This window comes from Pseudochaenichthys georgianus, chromosome 1 (genome assembly GCF_902827115.2).
Source record: "Pseudochaenichthys georgianus chromosome 1, fPseGeo1.2, whole genome shotgun sequence".
NCBI lineage: Eukaryota > Metazoa > Chordata > Actinopteri > Perciformes > Channichthyidae > Pseudochaenichthys > Pseudochaenichthys georgianus.
In genome coordinates, this window is record NC_047503.1 from 23,075,168 (window position 1) to 23,087,713 (window position 12,546).

The 12,546-nt window shown below is 37.9% G+C and overlaps 2 protein-coding genes across 7 annotated transcripts in view; one reads left to right on the plus strand and one right to left on the minus strand.

Annotated features, from left to right (window-relative positions):
- Positions 1–7,255, plus strand: part of LOC117442858 (sodium/hydrogen exchanger 9B2) — a 13,852-nt gene extending 6,597 nt beyond the window's left edge. Inside the window, exons 7-13 of one of the 6 annotated variants that reach the window (XM_071202827.1) lie at positions 678–853; positions 1,214–1,320; positions 2,448–2,597; positions 2,826–2,934; positions 3,943–4,079; positions 5,211–5,394; positions 7,066–7,255. In XM_071202827.1, coding sequence (XP_071058928.1) covers positions 678–853; positions 1,214–1,320; positions 2,448–2,597; positions 2,826–2,934; positions 3,943–4,079; positions 5,211–5,394; positions 7,066–7,076 — 874 coding nt within the window. In that variant the 3' untranslated portion in view covers positions 7,077–7,255. Of the gene's footprint in view, positions 1–677; positions 854–1,213; positions 1,321–2,447; positions 2,598–2,825; positions 2,935–3,942; positions 4,080–5,210; positions 5,434–5,804; positions 7,044–7,065 lie in introns of those variants that run through there. The other 5 variants (XM_034078840.2, XM_034078967.2, XM_034079019.2 and 2 more) reach the window with 5 other exon arrangements.
- Positions 7,256–7,338: 83 nt separating this feature from the next.
- On the minus strand, positions 7,339–11,557 carry cisd2 (CDGSH iron sulfur domain 2). The gene is made up of 3 exons (XM_034079370.2): positions 11,311–11,557; positions 8,799–9,013; positions 7,339–8,626 (listed from the first exon to the last, which is right to left on the minus strand). Exons 1-3 carry the CDS (start codon positions 11,411–11,413, stop codon positions 8,537–8,539), a joined length of 408 nt encoding a protein of 135 aa, XP_033935261.1. The 5' UTR covers positions 11,414–11,557; the 3' UTR covers positions 7,339–8,536.
- Between the last annotated feature and the right edge of the window lie 989 nt (positions 11,558–12,546).

A 12,546-nucleotide genomic window follows, 5' to 3' on the forward strand; every position in this document is an offset into this window, starting at 1 on the left:
GACAAGGAACATGTTCCCATGAAGCAGAAAACAAGAAAACACACTGCTCCCTGAGAGTCTCTAGATCACATTACATTTCTAACCTTGTGTCCTCTGACTTTTTGACTGATGTATAATGGGTTTGGGCAAAAGGCAAACACATTGACAATTGAAATCAAGATTATTTCATGGATTATGTCTTTTCTTTGCCAATCTTGTCCTGGAAAATAAGTGCCTTTCATCTTTTTGTTTAGTCAGCATTCGTAAGTAGGTGAAATGCATCATCAGGCTTTTTACTCGGATGGCCTTCACGTCAGAGGATAGGGGTTATAACGTTTGTTTGTACGAGCTAACTTAAATTATGGCCAGTACCAACAAAAGGGCATTTTGGAGGCTAGTGTGTCATCTTAAAAATACGAATTTTGGACAAAGACAATTAGCAGAATATTAATGATTGGACCTGTCAAAATTAAGAAAATTAGTGTATGTTTACATGCAGTCAAATGATCATTGTCAAATAATCAAAATCATGTGTTACATTTTGGCCAATATCGGTTCACAGCTACAGTATAAGCTACATATCATGCTGCAGGAATGCCTGCCTTTTGATATCGACAAAGTGTGTTAATAGGCTGATGCTTTCAAAAGTTGTCCTTTATTTGTTTCAAGTGATCCATCTTCTGATTTCCATCTTGCAGCTTTGTCCTGGGCGCTGTGTCTCCAGCAGTTGTGGTTCCCTCCATGCTGCTGCTGCAGAAGGACGGTTACGGCGTGGAGCAGGGCATCCCCACCCTGCTGATGGCTGCCGGCAGTTTTGATGACATTCTCGCAATCACAGGGTTCACCACATGTCTGAGCGTGGCCTTCGCAACAGGTAACCTGTTTTATGAGTTCATGTGTGGAGGAGTGAAGATAAATAATGCTGACTTCAATGTTCTCTTTTAGAAAGTGCTAAACCACCTGATCTCCAGGGGAGGGGCATTGGGTTCAGTGTACTGAAGTGTATGTCAGCACTGAGAAGCATCTGACATAAAAATATCTATCTGTAGTTTGTCATGAGCTCAGCAGAGGGTGTAAGTGTGCAGTTTACTCTTTTGATATTTTGCGACAAGTGACATTTTGGGTTTCATATCTGCAGTTTAAACAATATAGGACATAACTAAAGAGCGTTAAATTGTCAGAGGTTGGTTCAGTTTATACTATTATTTCATATTTCTCTTGCTGATCTTTTTAGGCTCCACTTGGTTCAACATCCTGCGAGGAGTGCTAGAAGTGGGCGGTGGGATGGTTGCTGGGATTCTTCTTGGCTTCCTCATCCAGTACTTTCCCAGTGTGGACCAGGTACACTTGCTTACTCTGATATTAGCTGGTTGTACTACCTTGCTAAGTCACCCTTACGCCACTTGACACCACAGCCTGTGTGAAACAACTTGGGTACAGCCAACAAAGGCTTGCAAAAAATCTAGTTCCACTTCTGGTTTGAAATGATTAACGCTGAGGAATGTTTATGAGGGCACCTTGAATGTACCTAAATTAGGAAGTATACAGGAATATAGTCTTAAATTCAATTACATAAAACACATGACGAAATACCATTTCCCATAATCCTGAATACAAAAACATATATTTAAAAATATGTATAAAGATATGTATACAAATATGTATATACACAATCAAAAGACACATTTATACATACAGTGGGGCAAAAAAGTATTTAGTCAGCCACCAATTGTGCAAGTTCTCCCACTTAAAAAGATGAGAGGCCTGTAATTTTCATCCTAGGTACACTTCAACTATGAGAGACAGAATGGGGGGAAAGAATCCAGGAAATCACAATGTAGGATTTGTAATGAATTAATTGGTAAATTCCTCGGTAAAATATGTATTTGTTCACCTACAAACAAACAAGATTTATGGCTCTCACAGACCTGTAACTTCTTCTTTAAGAGCCTCCTCTGTCCTCCACTCGTTAACTGTATTAATGGCACCTGTTTGAACTTGTTATCAGTATAAAAGACACCTGTCCACAACCTCAAACAGTCACACTCCAAACTCCACTATGGCCAAGACCAAAGAGCTGTCAAAGGACACTAGAAACAAAATTGTAGACCTGCACCAGGCTGGGAAGACTGAATCTGCAATAGGTAAGCAGCTTGGTGTGAAGAAATCAACTGTGGGAGCAATTATTAGAAAATGGAAGACATACAAGACCACTGATCTGCATGGAGGAATGGGCCAAAATACCAGCAACAGTGTGTGAAAACCTTGTGAAGACTTACAGAAAACGTTTGACCTCTGTCATTGCCAACAAAGGGTATATAACAAAGTATTGAGATTAACTTTTGTTATTGACCAAATACTTATTTTCCACCATAATTTGCAAATAAATTCTTTCAAAATCAGACAATGTGATTTTCTGGATTTTTAAGATATTCTACATTTAATAATTGAGCGTCTTTCTCACACAGAAACACGTAGTAATGAAGCGGTCCTTCCTGGTGCTGGGTCTGTCCGTCTTTGCCGTGTTTGGCAGCGGTGTGGCAGGGTTTCCGGGCTCTGGAGGCCTCTGCACACTGGTGTTGGCCTTCCTGGCTGGCCTCGGCTGGGGGTCAGAAAAGGTAACAACATATCCATGCCACATCTGTTTTACATACAGCATATTTGTTAGCTCGATATTTGCAATTTTCCATCTATTGGGTTGAATTATTCGACACGATTAACTCGACAGAAAAGTGGATATCATAAGGAATTATTGGAGCACATTGTTTATCAACCTACTGGGCTGTTGTCTACACTGAAGCATGTAAAATATAACATAACTCAATTTGTCTCTGTGTTGTTTTAAGGCACGTGTGGAGGAAGTGGTGGGCTGGGCATGGGACGTGTTCCAGCCTCTTCTCTTTGGACTGATAGGAGCAGAAATTCGTATCACTGAGTTGGAGGCATACACAGTTGGTGAGACGACCACACCCATACACACACAACATAAGACAGTGAGGTGGCTGTTATCACTTTGTGGGATTCAAATGAAGCTGTATGGATGTAAATATATTTCCATAAGCAAAAATAAGGCCCCTAGAACATTTAGATGTCCCTCTCTGTTTTGAGGTAATACTATTACCTTTGGAAAACATAACTGAGAATTCTTCTAAAAAAGTAATCTTATCCAAGCCATGACAAATGGTTAAAAAAAACTACATAATTTGGTGTTCTACAAGTAGCTGTATATTAAACACAACTACACATCATTTACTTGTAAAATGATTTGTTATGAATAAAAATATGACATGACTACAGAGCATCATCGTCTTTAGAAACATGTTTGTAACAAATAATCCCCTTGACCTCCCATTCAAAATAATTGTGTGGTGCTTGAAAAAGATATGAGCAGGTGGGTAATTAATTAAACCTCTATTATTCCAGTTTAGACTGCACTCTCTCTCAGATGGCTAGCATTGCTCAGCTTCTGGTAAAAAATAACCCAGAATTGACATACTGTCACAACTCATATTGACCCTTTACTTGAAATGTTTCTTCTGTCAACTTTATGACAGCCAGGCTTTCTGTGTTATGATTGGTTATGATACATGAAATCAGAAAAATCTCTGTTATTAAAAAGTATTTCAGTACTGTTAGGCCATCTACAAATGTCCTCCATGCTCTCAGTTTAATTTCCTTGTGTACTATACATTTACTCCGAGGTGTAAGAGTAAATATGATAGATGTATGGGCACATGCACCCTACATAACACACGGTTTAAACATATTTCTAGTAGGGCCGTGTATAAGCAGCACACACTGTAAGCAGCCAGCCTGTGTGTATTTATATATGTCACTGCTAATCTGCCACTCCTTACCCAAACTAGTTAAGAGGAAGTGCTGCTGATATACAATTGTTAACGAATAGAAGTCATATTGTGCAAGTGCAAACATCTGTATGAATCTTGTCTTTCTGCTTTTTAGGTCTGGGTATAGCCTCTCTGCTCATTGCCCTGCTGGTTCGAATACTGTTCACCTTTGTCTGTGTGCTGTGTGCGGGCTTCAACATGAAGGAAAAAGTGTTCATTGCCCTCGCATGGATGCCCAAAGCCACAGTGCAGGTACGTCAGCGATTAAACATTTGTCAGCAGTTCACTTATCTTTTCTGCAGAGGTGGGAAGTAGTGGAGTACAAATACCTTGTTACTGTACTTAAGTACATTTTTCTGGTATCAGTACTTTGCTCCACTACTTGTTTTTCTGACGACTTTTTACTTTTACTTCTTACATTTCTAACACAAATACCTGTACTTTCTACTTCTTACATTTTCAAAACAGGTTTGTTACTTTAGTTTTAATCTGTGTTTGGTGGCGTGATCATTATTATTTAGAGTCATTGCGTTCCTATTGATTTTAACACGATCCGTGTATCCATCATTTCCTGGTCTTGTCACGATCTGTCTGTGATGTGTTTTGTCTTGTTTAGATCTGTCTGTGGTTCCCTGCCGTTAGTTTCCCTGGTGCGTCTAATTTACCCGATTGTGTTCACCTGGTGTCACTGTGTTTTCTCCTCCCTCCTCACCTGTGTCTTGTTTGTATGATTAGTCTTGTGTGTATTTAAGTTCTGGTTTTTCTGTCTGTCTTTGTCGGTTCGTCTTGTGTAATGACTTGGTCTGCGGTGAGTGTTCTGTTCAGTCTTTGTTTATAGTTTAGCCTTGAAATAAAGGAGTTATAATTTGTCACTTTTATCTGCATCTGGGTCCTGCTTCCTACACACACCGTAACAGGTCTTCTCTAAACAAGAGGGACAAATGAGAACTTTGTCATTTTACCGTTGTTCAGCATCGAAACATTCATTAGCTAACAATGACATTATTGTTCTATTAATAAAAAGTGAGGTCAGTTACTCTTTAAAACAGCTGGTAGTTATGGGTACTTTTTACTTAAGTACATTTCGAAAGCCCATACTACTTTACTTTTACTTGAGTAAAGAAGTTTAGTCAGTACTTCTACTTTTACCAGAGTATTTCTAAACACGAGTATCTGTACTTCTACTTGAGTAAAGGATGTGTGTACTTTTGCCATCTCTGCTTTTCTGGGAGTTTTCATTTCTGCTCAGTTTAGAATTTTTACAGCAAATCATTTCTGTAGTTCATATCTGCAAAAAATGTTCTGTCTGTATCGACATTTAAATGTGTTTTATGTTGTAATTGAGAATGGAAGAAATCACTATTTTTGTTTTGCTCTCTTCAGGCGGCCATAGGCTCCACAGCTTTGGACATGGCCCGGTTGAAGGACGACAAGCTGTTGCAGAAGTACGGCATGGATGTGCTGACTGTGGCTGTGCTGGGCATCCTGCTCACTGCCCCTGTAGGAGCTCTGATCATTGGGCTCACTGGACCTCGTCTGCTGCAGAAACCAAAGAACTCTGCCTGTGGTGAGCGAGTCAAACCCAATGTATCAGCCTTTTTCTTAGGTAGGTAAAGTCCTACATTCATCAAGTCCACTCCACTTAACACTGCTCTCGGACCTCACTGCACCTTTTTGTTTGAATAGTGAATATACTTTTTACCTTCATGATAGATGCGTCCAGTCAGACAATGATTTGCATAGGTTCTATTTACCCTGTCATTCATCCATGTATTTTACATCCACACAACACTGGCATTGTTTCTGTTATAGTGTAGGTACACTGGATTAACCACAGTGCAAACGTTGAGCTCATGGTTGTACACTTTTCTTTGTTTACAACAGAGTCTGTGTAGCATGTGATAAGTCTTTTACCCAAGCTTTTCTGATGACTTTTTTCTCCCTCTGTCTATTCTCCATCTTGAAAATTCCTTGCAGCAGGAGGTGAAGATGAAAATGAATCTCCTGTCACCTATGAAAGCACACTCTGACATCACCTGTGTTCATCCAGTAAGCAGGGACATTTAAGGAGACTTCCTTGGTGCTTTCACACCTCGGATATTTGAGCTTTCCTTTAGCCACCGAGTGGCTCTCTTTTGTCTCTCCATCTGCCGGTCAGCTCCTGATGTTTGCCGTGCTGCAGGAACACATGAATCACTCTGTATTTATAGCCTCTGGTGGTTTCCAGGCCTCGGGCTAAAAAAAAATTACCCACATCCAAGCGTGTGCACAGTCATGCTGTATGAGACTCTGTAAGAGGTGGTTCTGTTTCTGGTCCCCAATTAACTTTTAATCAGATATATTAGTGTGAGGCATGAATATGGTTTACATTTTTGAAAAAGCGGATATTATTTTCTGCCTATCATGTTCAATAAATCCACTTTTTTCCATTTGTATGACTGTAATGACATATCGGTTAACTTGTCACTGTGTTTGGACTTGAACAGGTGGAAATGCTGTATTTAATTAGAAGCCATTGTCTTTTGAGCGCTACATAATTCAATGCACTGACAGTAGTAATATTGTTTTAAATTAGACCACAGTCTGTAGGTGTTTTGCACACAGTACAACATTCTTAAAGCTATGTGTTGGTTTTATTTTTGAAAGAATTTGTATTAGCCGTGTATTGGTGATAAGATGGATTTTGTGTAGTTGACATACTCAGGAGAAAAATCAATATAATTCACCACACTTTCCTACGGTTTAAACAAAATGCTGCTAAAACACCCATCCTCTGCTACATTTCGCTATGTCTGTTTCCATTTTCACAGATACTCAACAATGACCATTTCCATATTCAAAACGTTCATGTAAACCATACCTTTGATTGTAAGGGAAAGTTGATTTTTCATATTTTTTACATTCGTTTTTATTACTGAAGTATGCAGTGTAACTTAATGTTTTTTATTTGAATGTATTGACATTGCCTCGTGATGTATTATTATAAACTATTTATGACATATTTATGACAAAGTATAAGAATTGAGCATTAGTTTTTTACCAAATATTCTTCAAGTAATAAATGATAAAACACATCAATAATTGTTCTTCCCTTGTATGTTGAATGTATTGTGTGATAGTGATAGCTTACATTTTTACAATTTCACTAACCAACCAACAATCATGTCCTATTTTAATTTATTCACTGTCCCTTGAGGTTTCGGCTTCTTATCTGTTTGCTTTTTATCCATACTTGCAGCGTGGCTCTAGGGATGGAAGTGTTGGTCGTTCGGTTGGTTCACCACCTTGATCCAGGCTGAAATAACTAAACAACCTTGTCCGGGTTTGATAAAATGGTATATACCTATGAATGACATTCCAAACAGCCTTTTCTGAACTTTGTGTAGTGCTTATCGGCAAATAAGCATGCCAACTAAAATGGTCAAATGATACGTGCTAAACATCAGCATATAACACCAAAGCATGTAGCACACTGCATCAGCCTCAGAGCCAATATAGACTGAAGTCCTAGTCTTGTTTTCTATTGCTTTTATTTCACAAAATACATGTGCATGAGGACATTTGATGGCATTGGTGCATGTTTTCTTTGTGTGTGTTATTGACAAAAGTGGCAAAAATAATGCACTTCCATATGACCCCAAAGTTATGCTCTGCATGCCAGTCCTATTGAAAAAGTGAGCAGCAGAGAAATAGAAACTAATGTGATCAGTTGATATGCTCAATTATCTTTAATTGAAAATCTATTTCAGCTCAAGGGTCCATAAATCGTCCCCTGTCGTAGTATATAGAGAAGGCAACGAAGCTGCAGTTCTGTCAACTATTCCTTTTTTACACATTAAGCACAGAGTGAATCAATTCAAGCCATAATCCTACAAAGTTTCATGAACAGTTATTAATAGAAATCATCATGGACATACAAGCAATTTATGTATAAAATATTGCTGATCAATCAAGTAGGAATATTCCAGTAGGAGGTCAGCTGTATACAGCCATTATAAAATGCAGAAGCTTGAAAAACAGTACAGAGCAAATATCTTTCTGAAACCTCGACAGTGTAGGGAGGTTAAACCTGTGTAACTGGATATTTATCAACAATGCAGTGGTTTGAAATGTTTGTAGGCAACAGAGCTGAATACAAAATGAATTTGAAGAATAACAAATAGCTTCCCATACACACAATAACTTATAAGAGAATATATCACATTGTGAAAGAGTGAAGAGTATATTGGCACACAGACAAAGAGATGGTTTGTTAAAGAATACCAAAATAACATCCAAAATGAAGACATACAGAACAAAGTGTTCATCAGAGGTTGGACTAGTATTTAATTTATACAAATTAAGTCACTGCAATTATGTTTTCCTCTCAAAGTGGTCCCAATGTTTTGTAATTGATTCCAAAAGAGTTGAGAGTGAGACCTGGCTAAAATTGAAGTTACAGACACATAAAAAGGCTGCTGTTAACCAAAAAAAAGTAAACTATGAAAATACGCCTATAAAAGAAGTAGGAGAAAACGCTTCTTTACTGCACAATGTGATATACAGTTTTCTGTTCCGTTTTGTATTTCTAGGTGTATCACTTCAAACAAAGACTTGTCATCCACATTTCAGAGCAACATAAACATGACAACAGGGTGAGAAAAGGAACAAAAATGAATCATGTTAAGAAATAAAGACAGAGGTGAGAAGAACATTCCATCAGTGATCAATTATAGTATCTTCTTTTTGAGTATGAGCGGTCCCACGTTGTCCCCAGTTAGCTCGTTGTGCTTTAAGTGTGACTTGTCACAAACAGGAAACTAGAATAGGAAACAACTTAGCGTTAGTTGATCAGCAAAATACAGACACACTCTTCCTTATCCTGCATAGTAAAAAATATAATTATTGATTGGAGACAGTATGACTTAGCTAATGATAGTGAAAAATAGTTATTGCTCACTACGAATACATATGCAAAGACATTCAACTCACAGTTTTAGAGCGCCAGCAGCGACAGTAACACACATTTGCTCTGTTCAGGTCCTCGATGTCTATCTCGTTGACCACTTTGGGATTCTCTTTCTGGATCTTCAGGTTGATCAGGCTGTCCCTCTGCTTCTTCTTCTTCGGCAGGAAGGGGCGAATGGTCAGATAGCCCAGCAGAGCCAGGATACCCAGGAGAGGCAGCAACCGGAGCCATTCAGACACTACACACACATTAAAAACATATATTTTATACAAATGTATTATCTGAAGTTATGAAATGTTGAAACACAAGACCGAGTCAACAGTCAATAGTCATAAAAAAAGCAATCACCAATAATATCTGACATCAAGTACTATGATATTTAACAACCTAGCGATGGAGTGCTTTTGTAGCCTTGTGGTTACAGCACGTGTAAGGAAAATATAACTGCATCTTCCCAGGTTCGATACTGACATTGGGACCTATGTTGCATGTTGTTTCTCACTCTCTCCCCCCTTTACTATACAGTAAGATTAATACAAGTGAAACAATTCAAAACAACAAAAATTGGAGAGATTAAAGTTATATGTGAAATGTGTTAACTGCAATTACATCTATTTTCAAAACAAATGATTCTAAGGTGAGTGCAAGATCCTCATCTCAGTGTGGTCACTCTAGGCTAGGGTAACACATTGGAGGACAAGCTCACCTCTTATCTGTATTTCCACTCTATTAGTGTGAGTGATACACAGCTATCGGGGGGAATTCCACACTGAGCCAGAAAAGTGCTTTGGGAAAACCCATCGTAAAGTCCAACATACATGGAGAGGACAGACCATGGTGAAGATTAACCACAATGTATATAGTATTAGCTATGAGTTTTAGCCCAGCTCCAGGAACTTCTTTATAATAATCTATGGCTATTACAATTATTTTCCAGTAAAAGGATGTATGCATAATGGGTCAATGCTAATCTTTAATCTCTTTAAGGAATTATAATCACATGTAGGAGCACTGGATACATCTTTCATCTTCTAATCTGCACCGATTAGCTTAATTGCTCATTTATGACTGAAAATACAACCTCAGGAACAGGTTTAACTTCAGGCAACATCTTGGCCTAATAACCAATTATATCAAGCCTTATCAATTAGTATTAAGTACTATTATAAGATATAACGTCCTGTTTCATGCAGGTTTTTACTTTTACGGAGTTCTTAGAGACAAATTACTCAAACGAATGTAGCATGTCAATTTGGTCATGAAAGAGTTTCAGTCATGCAAGCGTGCTCAGCTTTTTCACTTTTTGGGGCTATTTTTAGGACAAATCTGATACTTTCCAGGGATCTGTGTTGGCTGAAAGGTCATGTTGGAGTTGTGGATCTGCTTTAACGCAGGTTTTCACTCAGGCTTTCCGAACCACTTTTGTACTCTCCTTGATTTAAAACTTAACAATAAGATGTTTAAAGTGTATTGAGTCTTTGTAAAAGAGTTGCAAAGACGTTCGTGAATCAGCTTTGGTGTCCTTGGTTTAACAGTTGGAAGATGTCACTTGCAACAGAAAACACACTCATGATGTAGTCCAGAGTTTTTCTGAGACTAAACTTCCAAAAAAAGTCCTCGCCGATTTCGTGATACTCATCGAAGAGAATTTGCTGATACTGAGAATGGATAACTGTTCTCTCTTTTTTCCTAAATTTAAAAACTGATTATCTTGCTCTATGGAATTTGACAGCCTGAACTCTGAGATGATGTATAGTGACATCCATAGAGACCAATCCCATGACATTTGGTTAATGTATTCAAAATAATCCCAAAACCAATCCTGCTGTAACTTTCCCATTGCTGTTAAAAAAGAATATCATAACCACTTAAGGATGCATTTTTATTATATATTGTATTAAACATGTGTTTTTAAAAGTCATGCCAAGACCAAGGTGACCAAGGTTTGCTTGAAATAACCCATGATTGAGTACATTGTTGCAGCTCTGCTTTCACTGATATGAAAACATGAATAGGGTCAAAGACATGAAGAGGTTGTGAAACAATGCTCTTGCGGTAGCCTGTGTTTTGAGACTGTCAGTAACTTCTGGTCTAGGACTAACCCTCCAGCCTTTACATCAATTGCTGAGACGACATGGTTATATATTGTGCTAGAGGCAACATAGCATTTCATTTACAATTGTTTGGATTAACACTACAGGATATCACTGCACATAAGTGGACAATTCAGGCACATAGGGTCAGCATTGTAACAGTATTCAAACACAATCAAACGTAAGAGTGTATTAAAGCTTAAAGTAATTACTAAGTTGTTGCTAAATACACTCTAACTATGATAAAGGGTGTATTTGGAAGATAATCCGCACGTCAGGATACATGTTTTGTAGGACACACAACTACAACACGACTATGACTGACTTTCCACTTTGCAGGATAGCTATAGCAAAGAGTTCTGTGCTAGAAAGTGTCTCCCATACGTTCAGAAGTCATCTTCACTTGACAGTCAGAAGTTGAACACTGCTGCAGTTACATTACCTGTTAACCTGGCAAATCCGCCGATCGTCTCCGGAAGCGGAAGCCTCTTGAGGTAGGCTGGAAGCTGGACTTTTATTATCCTTGAAATGGATTCTAAAACCATCTTGAATTTTTCAATGTGGCAGGTTTTGTGTTTGACTTGGGTAGTTCCTGGGACTCGTTTATGTCATTGCGTTCATTTCTGAGCGTAGTTTTCCACCGGTACGTAAAGTATTACCCGTGGAACAACTGGAGAAAACGGCGTTGAGGGTTTCGTGAATAGACGTAACAACGACTGTGACGCTAATGTGCGTGACCAATCGGCGTTGGAGGAGTTGGTAGCTCCTGATTGGACAACTTGAATTCAGCATGAAAGTGGAAAGAGGTGGTTTCGGTCTACTTCAAGGAATCCTCGTAAACTTCCCTTTTTTGAGAACTCTATACGGTTAAATAAATACATGAAAAAAACTGTTTTTGAACTTTGATGTTAATAAAACAATATATATGTATTACTAATCCTTAATTAAAAGGTCAGTCCTTGAGATCAGTCATCTCTTTTCAAGGGATACCTGTCAAAGAGAGGCAGCAGTTTAAGTAATACAAAAACATAGATTCGTTACAAGGTACATTTTAACTTTTAATCTGCCTCTTCTTCTGTAAAGTAATTCTCCAGCTAATTTCATGCTGATTGAAAGGAAAAAAACGAAATAAAACGCTTACATATTTTACATTACATTATTTCCTGTATTATGATTTACAATAGTGCATTCAACAATCAAACTTTTGCAAAGTAACCTTCGCCACTTTGGATTACAGTTTCGGTATAGAATCAGAATACCTTTATTACATGGTTTCACCTCACAGGGTTATTCATCTGAGACTTCCTGTTATTAAAGTCTGTATACAAAGTGACAGTAGGCCTATGTCTTTGGTTAAGCTCCCAGCAGCCAGATAGTAAAATAGGCTATAACCATTCTCTCAATATATCCATATATATATATATATATATATATATATATATATATATATATATAGCATTATGTATAATTATATTTCTGAGGAAAATATATATAAACATCTGCAGCATATTGTTAAAAGACATGAAAAATGCTGGAATGTGGACCTTTGATTTAAATATGAAAATTGAGTGCAAGGTCAAAAAGAACTTTCAGCCTAATTTTATTTTTTAGCTCAGGGTCTAAGACATTTACTCGAACTGTCCATTTGTTTGAAGCGACCTCTAGTGCAGTTAAGGTT

What these genes read in the sequence shown, in the direction of transcription:
- cisd2 (XM_034079370.2), bottom strand. Translation starts at nt 11,413, where the DNA reads ATGGTTTTAGAATCCATTTCAAGGATAATAAAAGTCCAGCTTCCAGCC. An exon ending in CGGATTTGCCAGGTTAACAG is followed by an intron (nt 9,014 to 11,310) that starts GTAATGTAACTG and finishes ATGTGTGTGTAG; the next exon opens with TGTCTGAATGGCTCCGGTTG. An exon ending in GCTGCTGGCGCTCTAAAACT is followed by an intron (nt 8,627 to 8,798) that starts GTGAGTTGAATG and finishes TTCCTATTCTAG; the next exon opens with TTTCCTGTTTGTGACAAGTC.